The following is a 15,991-nucleotide window of genomic DNA, read 5'->3' as shown; positions in this document are numbered from 1 at the left end:
GTGTCTAAGGCTCTTTTCAGTTTTAACCATTGTATATGGAACCAATATACCAGCACAGTCCTGTTCATAAGTATCTGAAAATTCAAAAATACTACTCTGGAGTAAAACACTGAGTGTTCTTTGTGTGTGACTGAACGAGGGAGTCATTTTGGACACCAATGTAACAACTGCTTCAGAAGTCGCAGCTTTTTGGCTGTCGAAAAAACCTGTATATCTCCTCAGTCACAGTTTGCCGAAAAGGCACATGGGAGACTTTCAAAAATCAAATCAATCGTAAGCTTGTTTAATGAAAAACAAAGCTTCCATGCCTGTGACATGTAGGTATACACTCTCTAAAGTTCTTTAACAAACCAACATCGGTATTCGGAAACTAATATCTGAATATTCTAGATTTGGAAAAAAATATTAAGCAGTTAATACATCAACATTACTTAATGATTATTTCAATATCCTAATGATCTTACAATATTACTGTTACTATTATTTTTTTAGCTAAAATATCTTATTTTTAAACTTGCATTGTACTTTGATACCGTGACAGCCTTGTTGTGAAATCAACAGTATGTGATCAATGAGATTATTTAATAATATGTAACCACATTATCCTCTGTTCTGTATGTGCATACCTGGAGGCTGCTGTGGCCATGAATACTGCTGCCAGTCCTGTAGAATGTAGGTAAAACGGATAGCAACGTTGATTGGAGGTAGAGGCGACAGTGTACAACCCTTAACAGAAAAAAAAAAACAGACAAAAGAACAGAGGTTAACATGCTCTCTGCATTAAGCTCTTTGTACTATTTGTGCTTCGCAAAAGATGGTTTTGTTTAATAAAACACATTACACTATACACTATTTTTGAACACACTGTTCCAGGAACTAAACTAAACAGGACAAACAGACTCAGTCAGACTGACAATCACAATTTATTCTGTTTTTTTCTTTTACTCTTAGGCACATACATCTAAAATAAACTATGCTCCAAATAGCAAGTGCACTTGAAGACATCCAGAGACTGTGTCCAAGACCACTTGACACTTGTTGCCCACATTGACCGACTTAACCTGGATGTTTCTACGCCCCTAGACAGGGAATTACTCACAACATTGTTCTTGCCTGAAATGTGCTTGATCAATGTTATACAGCTGAAAGACCAGGCTCCATCTGAACACTCAAACATTGGCCCGCTACAACTTGGCCAGGAAAGGTAATGGATTATGATCTGAATAAATCACTATCTTGTCATCATTGGCGACCTAACCCCAAAATGCTTCACAGCCAACACCAAGGCTAAAGCCTCTTTGTTAATGGTTGAATATAGAGTAAAGACTGGAAGACACTCAGTGCTTCTTCCACTGAGAAGCACTAAAACATGTAAACATGAGAAAGGCCCTTGGTAAAGATCATACTTATGGGTGCTCTTTACGATACTGTGCTGACCACCTTGGCGGTGTCCTCCACCATATCATCCAGATGCCCCTTGATTTTAACCAAATCCCTGCTTACTGGAAATCCTCTACCGTGATACCTGTCCCAAAGAACATTAATCCTAATATGAAAACGTTTGAGAAAATTATTGTCAAGTAATTAATCACGTATGTCAACCTTTGATGGACACCTTAATCCAATGCAAATTGCTTATCAGACAGGGATAGGTGTGGAGGATGCAAAATGTTCTATACTTAATAACCTATATAAAACACTTGCCCATTTCAGGTTTTTGTTTGTAGAATTTAGCTCTGTGATTTTAATCTGCTTTACCAGCTTGTATTATGGATTCTGGACTTCCTGAGTGACATAGAGCAGAGGGTTTTGTTAAGGGCTGTTTCCTATTGAACTTAGTCTTTATAATGTACATTGTATTCAGATATTATTCACACCACTTCACTTTTTTCACAATTTGTTATCTTGCAGCCTTATGGTAAAGTGTTGAAATCAATTTTTTTCTGCAAGCCCCATCAGCAGCCTGCAATGCACAGAGCACCCAGAACCACCATGTGCCATCCAAATCAGCTGCCTCTGCTCCACTGAACCAACTAAGGATCAGATGGCCCCAATCCACGAAGTAAGCTGAGTGGCAGCAGTTGAAGATGTAGATCGGATTTTAAAGGGGACTGCAAAGGGTGACACAGTGAACATCGCAGCTGAGTGATTTGGGACAGTGACAGCATTGCCTGCACCATCAGTATATGTTCCAAACCACGAGAAGTTAAAATCCAGCAGCTCAATGAAGAGCTAAAGTTGTTCAAGAGGCAGTACAAGACGGCAGGAAAAGCCTAGAAGGCCAGCCTAGCAGACCTTCGGACAATCCTCAGGAAGGAGCTGACCCTGACCCTGCAGAGAGTGGCAAGCCACAGACAGAGTAGGAGAGAGCGGCATTCCTGGCCCACCCCTTCAAATTGACTAAGCAGCTCCTTAGCCAGAGAAGGACCAGACACCTGAACTGCTCCAGAGGCACCATCAACAATCTCCTCAAGCGCATCTACAGAAACACCAGGAGAGACCAACCACTGGGTTCATGTAATGCGCTGATAACACCACCAGACCCAACAGCAGACTCCAATCTGTGGAAGCGCTGCATGATTGAAGTCGAGGAGGACGAGATCTGGCTCGGCCCCTGGCCCAAGTGGAGTGCCCTACAAGGTCTATAAGAACTTCACAAAGCTACTCCATTGGCTTTCGAGGGCCCTGAAGGTGATCTGGAGGAGCGAAAAGATCGCCCAGTCATGGAGATACGCTGAAGGGGTAATTACCTCGCTGTACTGTGACTAGATCTTAGCAAAACCTATGGCTCAATACCCCACAAGCTGGTTGGGGGTTGCACTGGAGAGGCACCATGTACTCCAGAAGGTGAAAGACCTAATCCTGGACTATTACAGCACTTGCACTGGACATGCTGGTCAAGTCAGCAGAAACAGAGTGCCAGGGCCCCCGAGCAAGACTGGAGTAAGGCAACCAACCATCAGAGAATTGACCAGAGCCCGTCTATCACAGAGAAACCAGTGAGTCTCAGGAAGGTCTTCAACTGCAGCCTCAGACACAGAAACATCAAATGACTCCAATATACAACACTAATGAATTGTGCATCAGAAGATGTATCAAAAACAGAATTTAAGTATTTTTTGCAAATTTATTAAAAAGGAAAAACTGAAAAAACAAAAAACAAAAACTGAATTGATATAAGTATTCAGAACCTTTGCTATGACACTGGAAATGTAGCTCATGTGCCTCCCATTGCTCTTGATTATCTCTGATATGTTTCTACACCTTTATTTGAGACCACCTGTGGTAAATTCAATTGATTGGACATGATTTGGAAAGGCACACATTGTACACTGATGGATGCAGGAGCACTTACGACGGAATCTGGTCAAATTTTCTGACGACACTACATTTACATCCCTTCTCCGAGGTTCACAATCAGACCACAGCAACACTCTCACTGATTTTTCTTCTTGTTGTAGTAGCAATTTCTTGGACCTGGATATATCCAAAACCAAGGAATGTATTATTTATTTTAGATGTAATAGAGAGTGTGGAAGTGGTTAAGCCATACAAATATACAAATATTTGGGTACTGTTTTTAATTATCTTAAATTTGATGGGAACATAGACAATATTGTGAAGGGGGGGCCGCAGAGAATTCTGCTTCTATTCAAACTAGATTCCTTTTCTGTCAGTCCTTTCATCCTCTGTTATATTAGGTTTTATTGCGAGTCTTATGTGCTTCTCTTTTATTTGCTGTCTTCATAGAAAAACAGTTAATAACAGTAAAAAAAAGAAACAGCCTAAACGGCATTGTTAAAATCTGTTCGAAGATCAACTTTATACTTATGCAACACTACCTTCATTTACTGGAGTCTTATTCAAAAGAACATCAGACAGCAGTAGGTCCCTTTGAGTAGGGATGGGCTCTGATAGCTTGTTCCATTTTGGATCTAATTCCAAGTTGGCAAAATACCCGGGGTCGTTACACTGTATTCCATCCATTCAGTGGTGCTACAACAAGTTCACTTTCACAACATTAAGTGTTACGTTAAGTGTAACATTAAGTGCATTGTGCATGCAAACCGTCAATTTATTTAACTGATATTCCCTGAATGACAAAGTAGAATTAATATCGTTTTCACTTATTTCACTTTTACTTCAGCTACTATAACTTCTGCAGCAGCATCGGGACAGCCCCCGAATGAGGAGGAAATGCCGCTTTCCCTTGCAGCAAATGGAAAAATGAGTGAGGACAGGGTTACTGAATGTCACAGGGCAGTGATAAAATGTGGTAAGAGCCCTTCAACCCTTCAGCACAGCAGAACGTTTATGGTTTGTGTTTGATAGTTTATTAGTTTCTATAGTTTCTATTCATGTCAGTGTCATGCTTGTCTGGTAATTGGTTCCTAAATTACAATTAAAATGACCAATTTTATTATTAACGTGATTAGAAGAAGCTAGATTCTTTAATATAAAGTTATATCTTTTGTTATACAAAACAGCTAAAATTTGTTTTGTTACTGTTGTGAGGGAAATAAAAACAGCACATTTTTACAGATGTCTTGATTTCCCACCAAACAAACCTCTTAAAAAGATTATATAAGTGGAATCAGGTCTGGATTCAGATTTGATAGAATGCTATCTAACTCCATCCCTACCTTTGAATTTGTAAAGTTACTTCTGCTTCCTCCAACTCAGAAAAGACTGTATTTGTCAGATCAACAGATGTTTCAGGACCTGCATTTTCACTCTCTCTTCCCCCCAGTACCCTCCTGTTCTTGGCTGCTTTCTTGGCATATACACAACTTACCACACATGATGGGATATCCTCTGGATATTGAAGTTCTAGGTGATGGACTTCACACTCTACTCCTGGTCTCTGCTCTGCCTCATCCAGAACAACTCTTGTGCCGACTACATACATTTTCCCTAATTAGGATATTAGCTGAATTTTGTCAAGTGGTACAAGCAAATTCTGGTATGGTCAGTTTGTGGTGCGAACCAAGACCCTCCTTTACAAGCGATTTCACCACTGTTGGTTAGCACCTGCATGAGCAAGTGTCAATATCATCCTCTTACAGTTTCATACTAGCCTAAACAAAGTGGACGAAACATCTCAATCGCACCTAACAAGTTAGGTGTGAAAGTATCCAAAAATCATATAACATGTACTTGAAAAGAGGAAATCCTTGTCTGTTCATACATAATCCCTGGAGTAGGGATCACAAACATAGACAGAAAGGCTAACTGAGCATTTGACCAAGCTAGAGCTAGGTGATATATCAGATTTTTTCAATCAAATAATTTTTTTCTAATGTATATTGCTCCGTAGCACTTACTATCTTAGACTTGAAGATGTCAAGTAGGCCAGCCAAATGGTTGTACTGACGTGGCACCTTGCGGAGGTGGACCATCTCAAAGTCAGTGCGCACACCTAGTCCCTGGCATTCTCCAGCATACATCCGTCTCCACTTCTGCTGGATCTGAACAAACATGGGCACCTGGCTGAATGCAGATAGATAAAGAGGAAAAAGCATTACTATAAAAACTTCAGCATTTTTCTATATCTCTTGGATACTGCTCGTGTTCAGCTGCAGGTTCTCTCAACCAGGTGTTTAGCATGATCACTCTGGACGATCACTATGGACTTTGAAAAAAATAAATAAAATCACATTTCAAGTCTTCAAATTAGACACACTGATATTAACCTGTCTTGGTAGAAGAGGATCACGTTTTTCAGCCTTTGTTTCAAGACACAATATGTCTTTGCCAATATGCCAAAAGACCAGACCAGTCAGGGTGGAAACTTACCAGACTCCACCAATCATGTTGTACTTTTGTTGTGTGCATGAGTTTGTCTAGCCTGCTTATCCAACCCAAGGGCACAGCTAGTTATTGTAGCTATTATGTTGGTAAGAGGTTAGTTTTAAATCTTCTCTGCTATAATGATGCCTTGATTAAGAGCTGATTTACAAAATTCAAATATATGTAATTATCTACGCTAGTGTTAGCGTTAGTTATGTTACTGTTAGTTGTCATATGGAGTTTTCTTGTAAACAAACTAGGTTTCTGTTTACATTCACTGTTACCCACCAAGAAACATTGTGTGCGTAATTTTACCGTGGCTGGAATATATATTTCAGCATCACATCCTTGTGCATGTACGTCAAACAAATAAACAAACAAAAAAAAAAACAAACCTAAAACTGTTCCATAGCTTTAATTGTGGTCAAAGGGAACCTTTATTTTAGGCTTTCTAAATTATTCACAATAGTCAGCAAGTCATAACAGCCATAATACTACACAGTATAGCCATTCAACAATCATTTAAATATTAAGCTGTATGGCTGTTTGGAATATCTACATTTGTGGTATGAGTTAGCTTATCAATACAATTAAATGAGTACTGTTTTGCTTGCATACTACAGTTTGGAATACAAAGTCTGACTGTCTTTATTCCAAATTTAAGGACTAAAATGTTTCAACACCTATTTGTCATTTATTGTTGTCTGGTTGCAAATGTCTATACCAGCACTGTATGTGTGGTTGTGAAATTGTGAAATCTAATATCTAATCTAATATCCTGTGCATCTGTTTGTCAGGTGAGGTCCTCCATGGGTAGACATGCACAAACACACACAATACCTATAACTGTGGCTTGAAACCATGGAAATAGCCAGGGTGAAATGTAAGTACATGCACAGTGCAGTCAATAAGTAATAACTGTTTTAGTGTCGTCCCCCACTGTTGGCTCCTGCAATGTCTCTTTGCTGACATCCTCTGTTAAGCTACATCTAAAGTACTGCTCAGTTTGACACTGATCCAGCCTATCTGAATACAGTAACTATCAGGTTGAGCTTCACCTTTAATTTCTTCAAAGCCAACAAGTTACCCCCTCTGACTCCACCTGCTCTCACCATGACATTGAGCAGGCAGTGTCATCTCTTCTCTACTCTACATCTAAGTACATTGGCTGGGTAGAACTACTCATTCAGATTTCTGATGTACCCTAACGTAGCCCACACCTTTTGCCCTGATCAAGCAGCAGGCCAAGGATTAGTGCCAAATATTCCCTTGTTTTCCTCCCTATCACAAGAGAAAGCTAGACACAAATAGGCAATAACACAATCATTTCCCATGTTTGCATTAAAAAAAATTAACCACTTTGTCATATAAATCACTAAAGCCATTAAATGCTAATTCACGTAACACAGACAGACTCAATAGGTGGACTCCGGCCCAGATCCTGACCGAAATATAGTTTAATCTGTATTGGGAACAAATTTATGATCATAACTTCTTATGAGTAAGACATTGCTATCACGTCACCTCACCTGTCATCATTCAGCTGCCCACGAGTCTCCACAGATAGCAAGGTTAGGAGCTCCAGTTCAAAAAGTAAAATGGCATGTTCAAAACTCGCCAATACAAAAAAAAAGAAACATTGACAGTGAAAACCATGAGTTTAAGAAGAGTTGACTGAGAAATACACACTCATTTTGCCCGAAGGAAGCACAAGATGTGCTTGATTTGCAAAGAAACAGTGGCCATAATGAAGAGTGGTAATGTAAAATGCCTCTATGACACCAAAAATTCATTGTGAACAAAACTATCCTCAGAACCAATAGGTAAGAACTAAAGAACTAAACCAGTTAAAGTCATCATAATCTCCAGCAGAATATTTGTCGAGTCAATGACACAACAACAGCGTGCAATGGAAGCTTCACTAAAAGTATCATGGGTCTAAGGCAAACACAAGAGGTACTTTTCTGACACTGAAAGTAATGAAAGAGTATTTGAGTGATGTGATGGAGGCCTTGCTAGAAGGAAAGAAAAAGGACATGACAGAGAAATAAAAATAAACCAGCAAGAAGAACAGAGATTCAGTCCTATGTGCTAGTGTGGGTGAAATGTACTCAGATGTCATGACAACTTTGATAATGGTCAACTATTTGAAGGCATCATCTGCACTGCAGCACTGCAGGCTGTGTAACTTTCTGACAGAGGTCAGTGCAACTTTTCATGATTTGCTCCTCAACAAACATGTCAACCATTTTTCCAAAATGCCTCACATGCATGCTATCAGTAGTGGCTAGCTAGGTGGCTGCACACAGCGAAGCCTCTAGTTCCTACTCAGTTAGCACTGTGGAGTGCATGCAAGTCAGACAGATGTGTGGCCAGAAATTAGTTAATTTGAAATCGGCCGTTCTAATGTAAGATTTAACTAAATTCAACTTAAGTGATTTTATCTCTCCCTGGGTGGGTCTTAATCTAACTGGGTGGGCTGCCCAAGTAGAGCTCGTTGTATTGGAAACGATGCAGAGCAAATGGAAGCTGTTGCATTTCTGACAGATATAACAACCCACCTGAATGACCTTACTGTCAAGCTTCAGGGCAGAAATAACAGTGAGTGACCTCATGTCTGCAGTGTGTACTTTTCAGAGGAAGAAAGAGGAGGTGTTTAAACTCAACATACAGGAGGGCATGTTGCACTTTCCAAAACTTATGGAACAAACCAGAGGAAAATAAATCAGCTTCACAATCATGCTAAGTTCTGGGAGTAGCTGACTGAAAATATCTACACTCTTTGAGGACTTTAACTTGGCAAAATAAGTTCTATTGTGTATTGAAATCCAATTTCTTGACAGAAATGTCAAAGAATTCTCAATGGCAGCACAGAGAATCTCCCCCTGGGTCAGTATAGCTTCTCTGCAAACTGCAGACCTAGCTCCAAGAAAACCTGTCTTTACAGGAAGCTCAATGTGATCGTGTCACTTCCAGGAAAAAAAGGTCCCTGCTACAGATGCTCCTTGCCTGCAGAAGACGGCCCTTCACATCCTCATCGTGTTTTCAGTGATGAATACAGTGAGGAACTCATACAACAGCACACTCATTAATGAACTGCCAGACTTTTTTCTCCTCCACTCAAACTAGTCAATTCACTGGGTAACCCAGAAAACTGTTGCACAGGTCATCTTCTCTCTAATTAGTTAAGCCAAAGTGTCGTCTGGAGCTCACAATACAGGTAAAAGTGTGGCTGTGATAAGCAACAAAGTGTGACAGAGACTGGTCAGGTCAAATTTTATAGTGGTTGTAGTTTACATCTAAACATACTTTAAAATGGTGGAGATACAGACAATTGCATTCAAAAAGACAACAATAAATCAGAAATAAACCTTTCTGGCAGCAACATGGTTCAAAACACCATAGATACACTTGTTCGGCACGTTGTATTGATAGACGTCCAGCGTGACCAATGGAAACACATTTGGATGGAAGACTGTTAGCTGATTAGTTTACATTTTAATAGAAGCCACGTGATTGGCTGAGCATCAAAGTTACTGCTCAAGCTGGTCTGGCCCTCCTGCACTCTTTTTTTCTAAGTTTCTGGCTGTTAACCCTGTTAAAACCCCAACAGAAAACTCAGAATGCAAAACTGAAAGAGCCGATTTGCCTTTCTGAAATGAATGTTGATTCTCTGAAAGGCTTGTACTGAATGTGTGGAGAGCAAATTTCAAAACTTTGAAAAGACAGATTTGTAACGCTGAAAATATTGCATTGTGAACATCATAGGTGTGAATCGATTATTTCACACATTCAAATCTTATTTTAAATGTTTTAAATTTTTCAATTTTAAAAAAATAGATTACACTTTCAAAATTTACTTTCACCCTTTTAAATTTTAGTTTTAATGTTATGACGTGACGGGAATCTCACATCCTATTTTAGAGAAAGGAAATCCACAAAGAGTCCCATTCAAACGAGGCAGCACAAAGCAAGTTGTTGGTATTTGGTGGATTATGGGTCTTATACATTGTGTTGAGGGTCACACAGAACCACATCTATTTCTGGTCAAACCTCACTCCACTGTCATTTTGGTGATATTGTCAGCAAGTAACTAAATACTTGAAGCAAATGTGTTGCTTTACCAATATGTGTGATTCTTACAGTATCTGTTATCCACAGCTATACCACAAAATAGGCACACACCTCTGCACACACTGACTAGTCAGTTATAACTCATATCTTATTCTCTCTTTTACGTGAGACACTGGACTACCAAGACTCACTGTTTGTATGCATCATCGCCTGCTTTCCAGCTTTATTTTTAGCAAAACTTGTGTTCATTTTTAATTATTGAAATGCAAAACTGTGCAATTTCTGCCTTTTCAGGTTACCATTTATGACATGAGACAATGTACAATTAAAACTGAAAGAATATCGATGCAATCACAGAGGCCTGAATGGCTACACCAATTATTTTTGTATTTGTATTGTGATACTACTAATTAATGTTTTAAAAAAAACCCACACCATCTGCCCCGGACTACAGATTTGTGGTGCTCTGTGTTCGCGGTGTGTGCACCATCCAGACAATAATATAACAATTGCATGCCAAAGTTTGGGAACTCTTGGAAAACTACACATTTTGTTGATTTAGAGTGTCCAAACTTTTCAAAATGCCCCAATTATATAATTTGACTGTTTTTTCTGCTTTTTAAGTTCATGAAATAAAAAGTAAAAGTACATTAATCATTTAAGAAAGGCTAATTTTTTAATGTGTTTTCTGGAGGGGTTGTATTTACATCTTTTCACATTAAAAACCAAAAAATATTCGATTTGCCCAGGGGGTTCTCAAACTTTTGCATACAACTGTAATTCCTAAAGAAAAATCTTTCCATTTGTTGCTGTCATCTTTCAGTGTGATTAGCAGAGCTGTTTCAGAGCCATAAAACCAGGGATTTGCCTAGCTGAGTGTGTTTATTAATCATTATATCCTCCAATTTATATTCTACTTTAATCAGCCGTTTTGTATTTTGTGCTGTTGCAGATACATAAATCGAAATAGCAGGTGAACGTTTATGACACAAGAGTCATATGACAAAGCCACCCACTGCCTTTAATGATGAAGGTGACTCACCAGCCACTGTTGGCCAGAGAAATGGAGACGGAGCTGAGGAGCAGATTGCATTTGGATTCACTGATGATGGCCTCGCAGTTGGTTCCGGGGGTGATGACCACAAACTCTCGTATACCATACCTGTCAGCACAGACACAGTTACAACAGAAAATACACATCAGCATCCTATTTTTCTCTGCTTTGCAATCTTTCTGCCCCTGGTCTATTTTAGTAACCAGTTTGCGTCTCTGAAGTGTGGTATATGCCTATATTTAGTCATAGTTGACATTAGCTTAATACAGTATGTAATGATACATTTCCTGTACTAATTACTATGAAGATAGTTAGCCATGGTTTTAATGTATGTATAGGGAAGATATCGCCTGATAATTAGACCGAAAACCATTCCATTCCATTAAATTCCTTCAGTTTGACATCAATGTAAAATAAGGTTGGGGTGGGAGTGAAATCTGAATACTGATCTGCTTCGTGTAGATTATTTTACAGCAACCAGGTTACTACATTGAATGTGAACACGTCTGATTTTCTCCATAACCTGATTTCTCTGAATAACCTGGTCTCTCTTTGCATGAAAAACATAATGAATGACTGAACTTACCATCTGACCAGGCAGTGGGCTCGAGGAGGGAAATCATTGTTCATACAGAGAAGGTCCTGCATTGCCAGGGGGAAGGCATCTGGACAGAGAAGCAGCAACAAGAGTTGTGTCAAACAGTAATTGTTGGAGGGATGAATTCTGCTCTCTGGGTACACTTTTTCATCTGGTTACAGTAAGTACATTATGCCAACCTCAAATTAAAATACAAATGCTACAACATTGCTATTAACGACATGAGGTCATCTATTATGGTGGATTCAGTCATGGCCATACCTTCCTCAAGCCTGTCCTTCCCATCGCACTTCTCACTTTCTTGTTTCAGGAAGTAGTGAGTTATGAAGAACTTAAAGTCAGCAAAATTTATATCCTGAGACTTCTCCCCCCAGGTGCCACTGGTGTATTCTCCCTGTGGTTGAATAATGTTACATCACAGTGTGCATGTGAAGAGCCTACTGGCATAGCGTACTGCACACTATTGTTTTTCAGATCAACAGTTAAGGCTTAATAAGAGCCGAATACCTTCTCTAGTGACAGCTTTCCTGTGGCGTTCCCAATCAGCTTCCAGTCATTTAGCACTTCCTCGACTCTGGACACAAACCTTCAAATAGATCAAATTAGTTTTGCTGTCAGCAGCAGGGATTGGTTGGACATACGCAGTACCCTATTATGGCATGCATTAATAACTGACTTATGTTAAGGACAAACTAGGCATGAAACAATTAGCCCATTAACACCAGAAATTTAAATAATTAATCGTTGAAGTCATTTATCAAGCAAAAATACCAAACACTCTCTGGTTCCAGCTTCTCAAATGTGAAGATTTGCTGCTTTCATTTTTATATCCCTGTAAACTGATATCTTCGGGTTTCAGACTGTTGGTACTCAAAGACTATGCATACCAGTTTCACTAAGTGATGGCATGCAATAAGAAATAAACACTCAAAAATCCTCCATACCAGCAAGTTTTGTTCCAATTCAATCATTGTTTTAGAACATAACTGAGATATCTGAATCATACCACTAATGTACCATTCCACTAAATGTGAAACAAAGTCCCACCCCATCTGTCGATAAACTACGTTCACTTTGAAATTAAATTTTTTTTAGGTTGTAGCTACAGGTTGTGCAGATTAATTACAGCACAATACTATTTTGTATTATAAAAAACAATCAAGGTGATGTGTTATTTCGGGGAAGGTGATGTGTTGTATCATTATAGAGTGGCTAAGATTTAATTGGCTCAGATTTTTATCGACATGTAATTTTAAAGATTCTGAGTTAATTAGTCTTATTTTGTTCAAACGTTTACAGAATAAACGTTCTGTAACTTCTCTGAGCCCATAAGACCTAAATACATTCATTTCAAATACAAACACAGAACCTTGGTTAATTCTTCTAAGTATCATGAACTGACACAGAACTTTTGGTCAGAAGTGGGGCTTGAGGATTCTTAAAGTAACATCCATACAGAATGATGTTGTGTACAGACGACTACATCCTTATACCTGACATGACAAAACCTTTTAATATGTTGTTTGGGATCACACAGGCTAATATACGCTATTAAATAGTATGTAAATGGTCTGGAGTTGATTCCAAGTGCTGAATTTGCATTTGGTAGCTGTTCATGGGAACGCTCAACATGTGGTCCAAAAGCTTTCGATTCAAATGAAGGCGGCCATCATTAGGCTGAAAAACCACAACAAACCTATCAGGCAGATGGCAGAAACGTTAGGGCTGGCCAGATCAACAATCTGGTTCATTCTTAAAAAGAAGGAAGGCACTGGTGAGCTCAGCAACACCAAAAGGCCTGGAAGACAACTAAAGTGGATGATCATAGCATTCTTTCCCTGGTGAAGAAAAACCCCTTCACAACATCTAGTCAGGTGATGGATGCATGAGGGACCCTTGTTTTGACTTGTTTTTTCAACCACTGTTCCATATTATTGTAGAATAATAGACTTACTTCCTTACGTAGCCTATAGGCATGAAATTAAAGAAAACTTACACTTCCATTAAAAGGAATTAAACTCTTAAAATGGTTGGGTATGAATTCAAATTAAATTGAACCTTGGTTTGGTAACAATTCAAGCATCTCCCTCGTATAACAGAAAATAAATTTAGAGGAAAAAATAAAACTTGCTTCAAATTAGTAGCTTAAGGTTATATCAGCCCACTTAAAAGTTAAACCTGGAAATGCATTAACTTGTCCTTTAAATTTAATGAGTCCTTTCTCAGTCCATGAAATAGTAGAACGGAAACGGTCCTCGATCCTAAAGCAACGAGTGTCTCTTTAGTAGGAACCCAAAGGGATTCTTTCATTGTCTTTGACTGGGAAGTGAAATGCTGGCCAGCACAACAAAACAAAACTGTATCTCTAGATAGAGCCCAGCACAAAAGAATGTGGATGTGGGTATGTCGGCCGCATTACTCGAGCAGATCCCGGAGGTTGTGAAGCAGCAGCTGTCAGCTCCTCTCCCATAGCCTCCCAGAGCCTTTTTTAGCTTAATAATAAGTAGTACTGTACCCTAGGTTTAATACACAATACCAACTAGAACTCACTGCATAGTAAATGCAAAACACACATTACTCACTAAAATGTGGGGTAAAATTGTGCCATCTAAAACAACATAGTCCTTTGGCATTTACCTTAAAATCAGCAAAACCACGAGTTTACATTCCGAACAGGGGTAAATTGTACGAACTTCTTACCGGATCTGTCTACCATGACGGCTAATCAGCAATCGGCTTAAACGAGGAGTAAGCAAGTGGGAAGAAAGACTGCTGATATTCGAACTCAACGGCAAAACAAACGCACCCCTCCCTTCAGTGCACCTTCGGAAGCCCCCCCCAAATCAAGGATGCGCACGGCCAAGGCGACGACACTGACGAGCTGACCAAAAGTAATATATAGCAGAGTCCAGAGCATCTTATATGGGCTGGAAGTGGATACTCTCTCTCGTAGCTGAAGCAAGACATACATTATAATATAAAACGGCATCAAACAAGCAGCATGCATCCAAAACACAATGGAGTAAAAAGTAGTGAGAGTTGCTGCTGCGAAGCTAACATGCAGAGAGGATGTCTCGGTTTCCCAGAGCCAGCAAACCGGCTGCAGACAGCGATGCTCAGAACCCTCCCGCTGCTACAGCCAACATTGTACCAGCGATATGTCCTAAATTTAACATTACAAGACACACGAATGTGACACAGGTACTCGCTTGCTAATCAACCAGTTGGGATTAGCTATCACAAACATTAGCGAACGGGACCTCGGCATCTGTCTTGATGCCTTTCAACTCCCGGGTCATAGTCAGACTGGCCAAAGATAAAATGCAGTGCGTTATACCGTAATTACTGAATAGCTACCGTGGGATGTGTCATTGTTGTCAACCTTTCGGCTCCGTTTCCCAGACCTGTAGCCCTTAGGTACCCTGTACTTATAAAATACACACAGTATAATGTTTTTCTCCTTTCCTCTAAAATTCCTTTCCAATTGTCACTCCCTTGCTCCGGTGTACCTACATTTAAGTATCAGAGTCATAAAACGAAATGACACCATGAAGTGTAGATGAATAACACGGTAAATGTCGGGAAATTATTATTAATCGACGGCTCTGTTATGCAGTGTTACCATGAGTTTTATGTGATTTAACAAAATAAAGTGATAACTGTACGTTAAAAAGTTAACTGTTAAAGCAGAATTTGGTATATAACGTTAGTAATAACGAGAACGCCAAAATAACATGAAACATATTTTGTTACAATGCCATGATAAAACGATAAATGGTAAGCTTAGTTTGTATGTATGTTCGTATGTGTCATGATGGCAGCAATACGCAGCTGTAATGATTACCCGTAATAATGATTCTAACCTAGTGTGTGATAAGGTATAGCTAAAAGAGAGACGATGAGCTCGCCTACCGTTCCCACTCGGACGCGGTGGTGAAGTCGGTGATCTCGAACACCTCCGACTCGGGCTGGGGGAGACAGAAACAAGTTCGAGTTGAACACACATTTAGTTCTGCAGTTGTGAGGTTCGCGCTTAGACGACTACCCTAACCCCCTGCAACGACTCATTAGGCTAAAGAAACCCCTTAATACATCTGTGAAATACACTCACATCACTGTCAGCCGCCATGCTAATGTCCTGTTGTTGTTGTTCTTCTTCTTCTTCTTCGTCCACGTCCTGCAGCTTCTCTCTCTCTCTTTCTCTCTGTTTCCGGTAATCCAGACACTGCGTCGCGTGTCGCTGCCCCCTACTGTTCAAAACCTCGTATCAAGCGTTGTTCTACCGATTTTTATACCAGCATGGACAATAATTTAAACATTACATTTCGCCTCACAGCTGCATTTGGAATACTTTTAATAATTATCAGAGAACACATGTTATGATATATCATAGCAAAACATACTCATAACGAGTTTTCTTTTGGTTTTAAGTCAGTCCCACACAGAACTTGTAGGGAACCTTATGCATCTCCCCC

At 39.6% G+C, this 15,991-nt stretch overlaps 1 protein-coding gene across 2 annotated transcripts in view; it reads right to left on the bottom strand.

Moving 5' to 3' along the window:
* rab3gap1 (RAB3 GTPase activating protein subunit 1) overlaps positions 1 to 15,991 on the bottom strand; it is a 55,099-nt gene that overhangs the window by 38,055 nt on the left and 1,053 nt on the right. For both annotated transcript variants that reach the window (XM_040134817.1, XM_040134818.1), the window contains exons 2-9: positions 15,628 to 15,766; positions 15,429 to 15,484; positions 12,024 to 12,102; positions 11,778 to 11,910; positions 11,505 to 11,583; positions 10,907 to 11,026; positions 5,325 to 5,490; positions 627 to 726 (exon numbers count right to left, since the gene is read on the bottom strand). In XM_040134817.1, the coding sequence (XP_039990751.1) occupies positions 627 to 726; positions 5,325 to 5,490; positions 10,907 to 11,026; positions 11,505 to 11,583; positions 11,778 to 11,910; positions 12,024 to 12,102; positions 15,429 to 15,484; positions 15,628 to 15,645 (751 nt within the window). In that variant the 5' untranslated portion in view covers positions 15,646 to 15,766. The remainder of the gene's footprint in view (positions 1 to 626; positions 727 to 5,324; positions 5,491 to 10,906; positions 11,027 to 11,504; positions 11,584 to 11,777; positions 11,911 to 12,023; positions 12,103 to 15,428; positions 15,485 to 15,627; positions 15,767 to 15,991) is intronic.

This window comes from Xiphias gladius, chromosome 9, assembly GCF_016859285.1.
Source record: "Xiphias gladius isolate SHS-SW01 ecotype Sanya breed wild chromosome 9, ASM1685928v1, whole genome shotgun sequence".
NCBI classification, from domain to species: domain Eukaryota; kingdom Metazoa; phylum Chordata; class Actinopteri; order Istiophoriformes; family Xiphiidae; genus Xiphias; species Xiphias gladius.
This window is presented reverse-complemented; position numbering and strand designations above follow the sequence as displayed.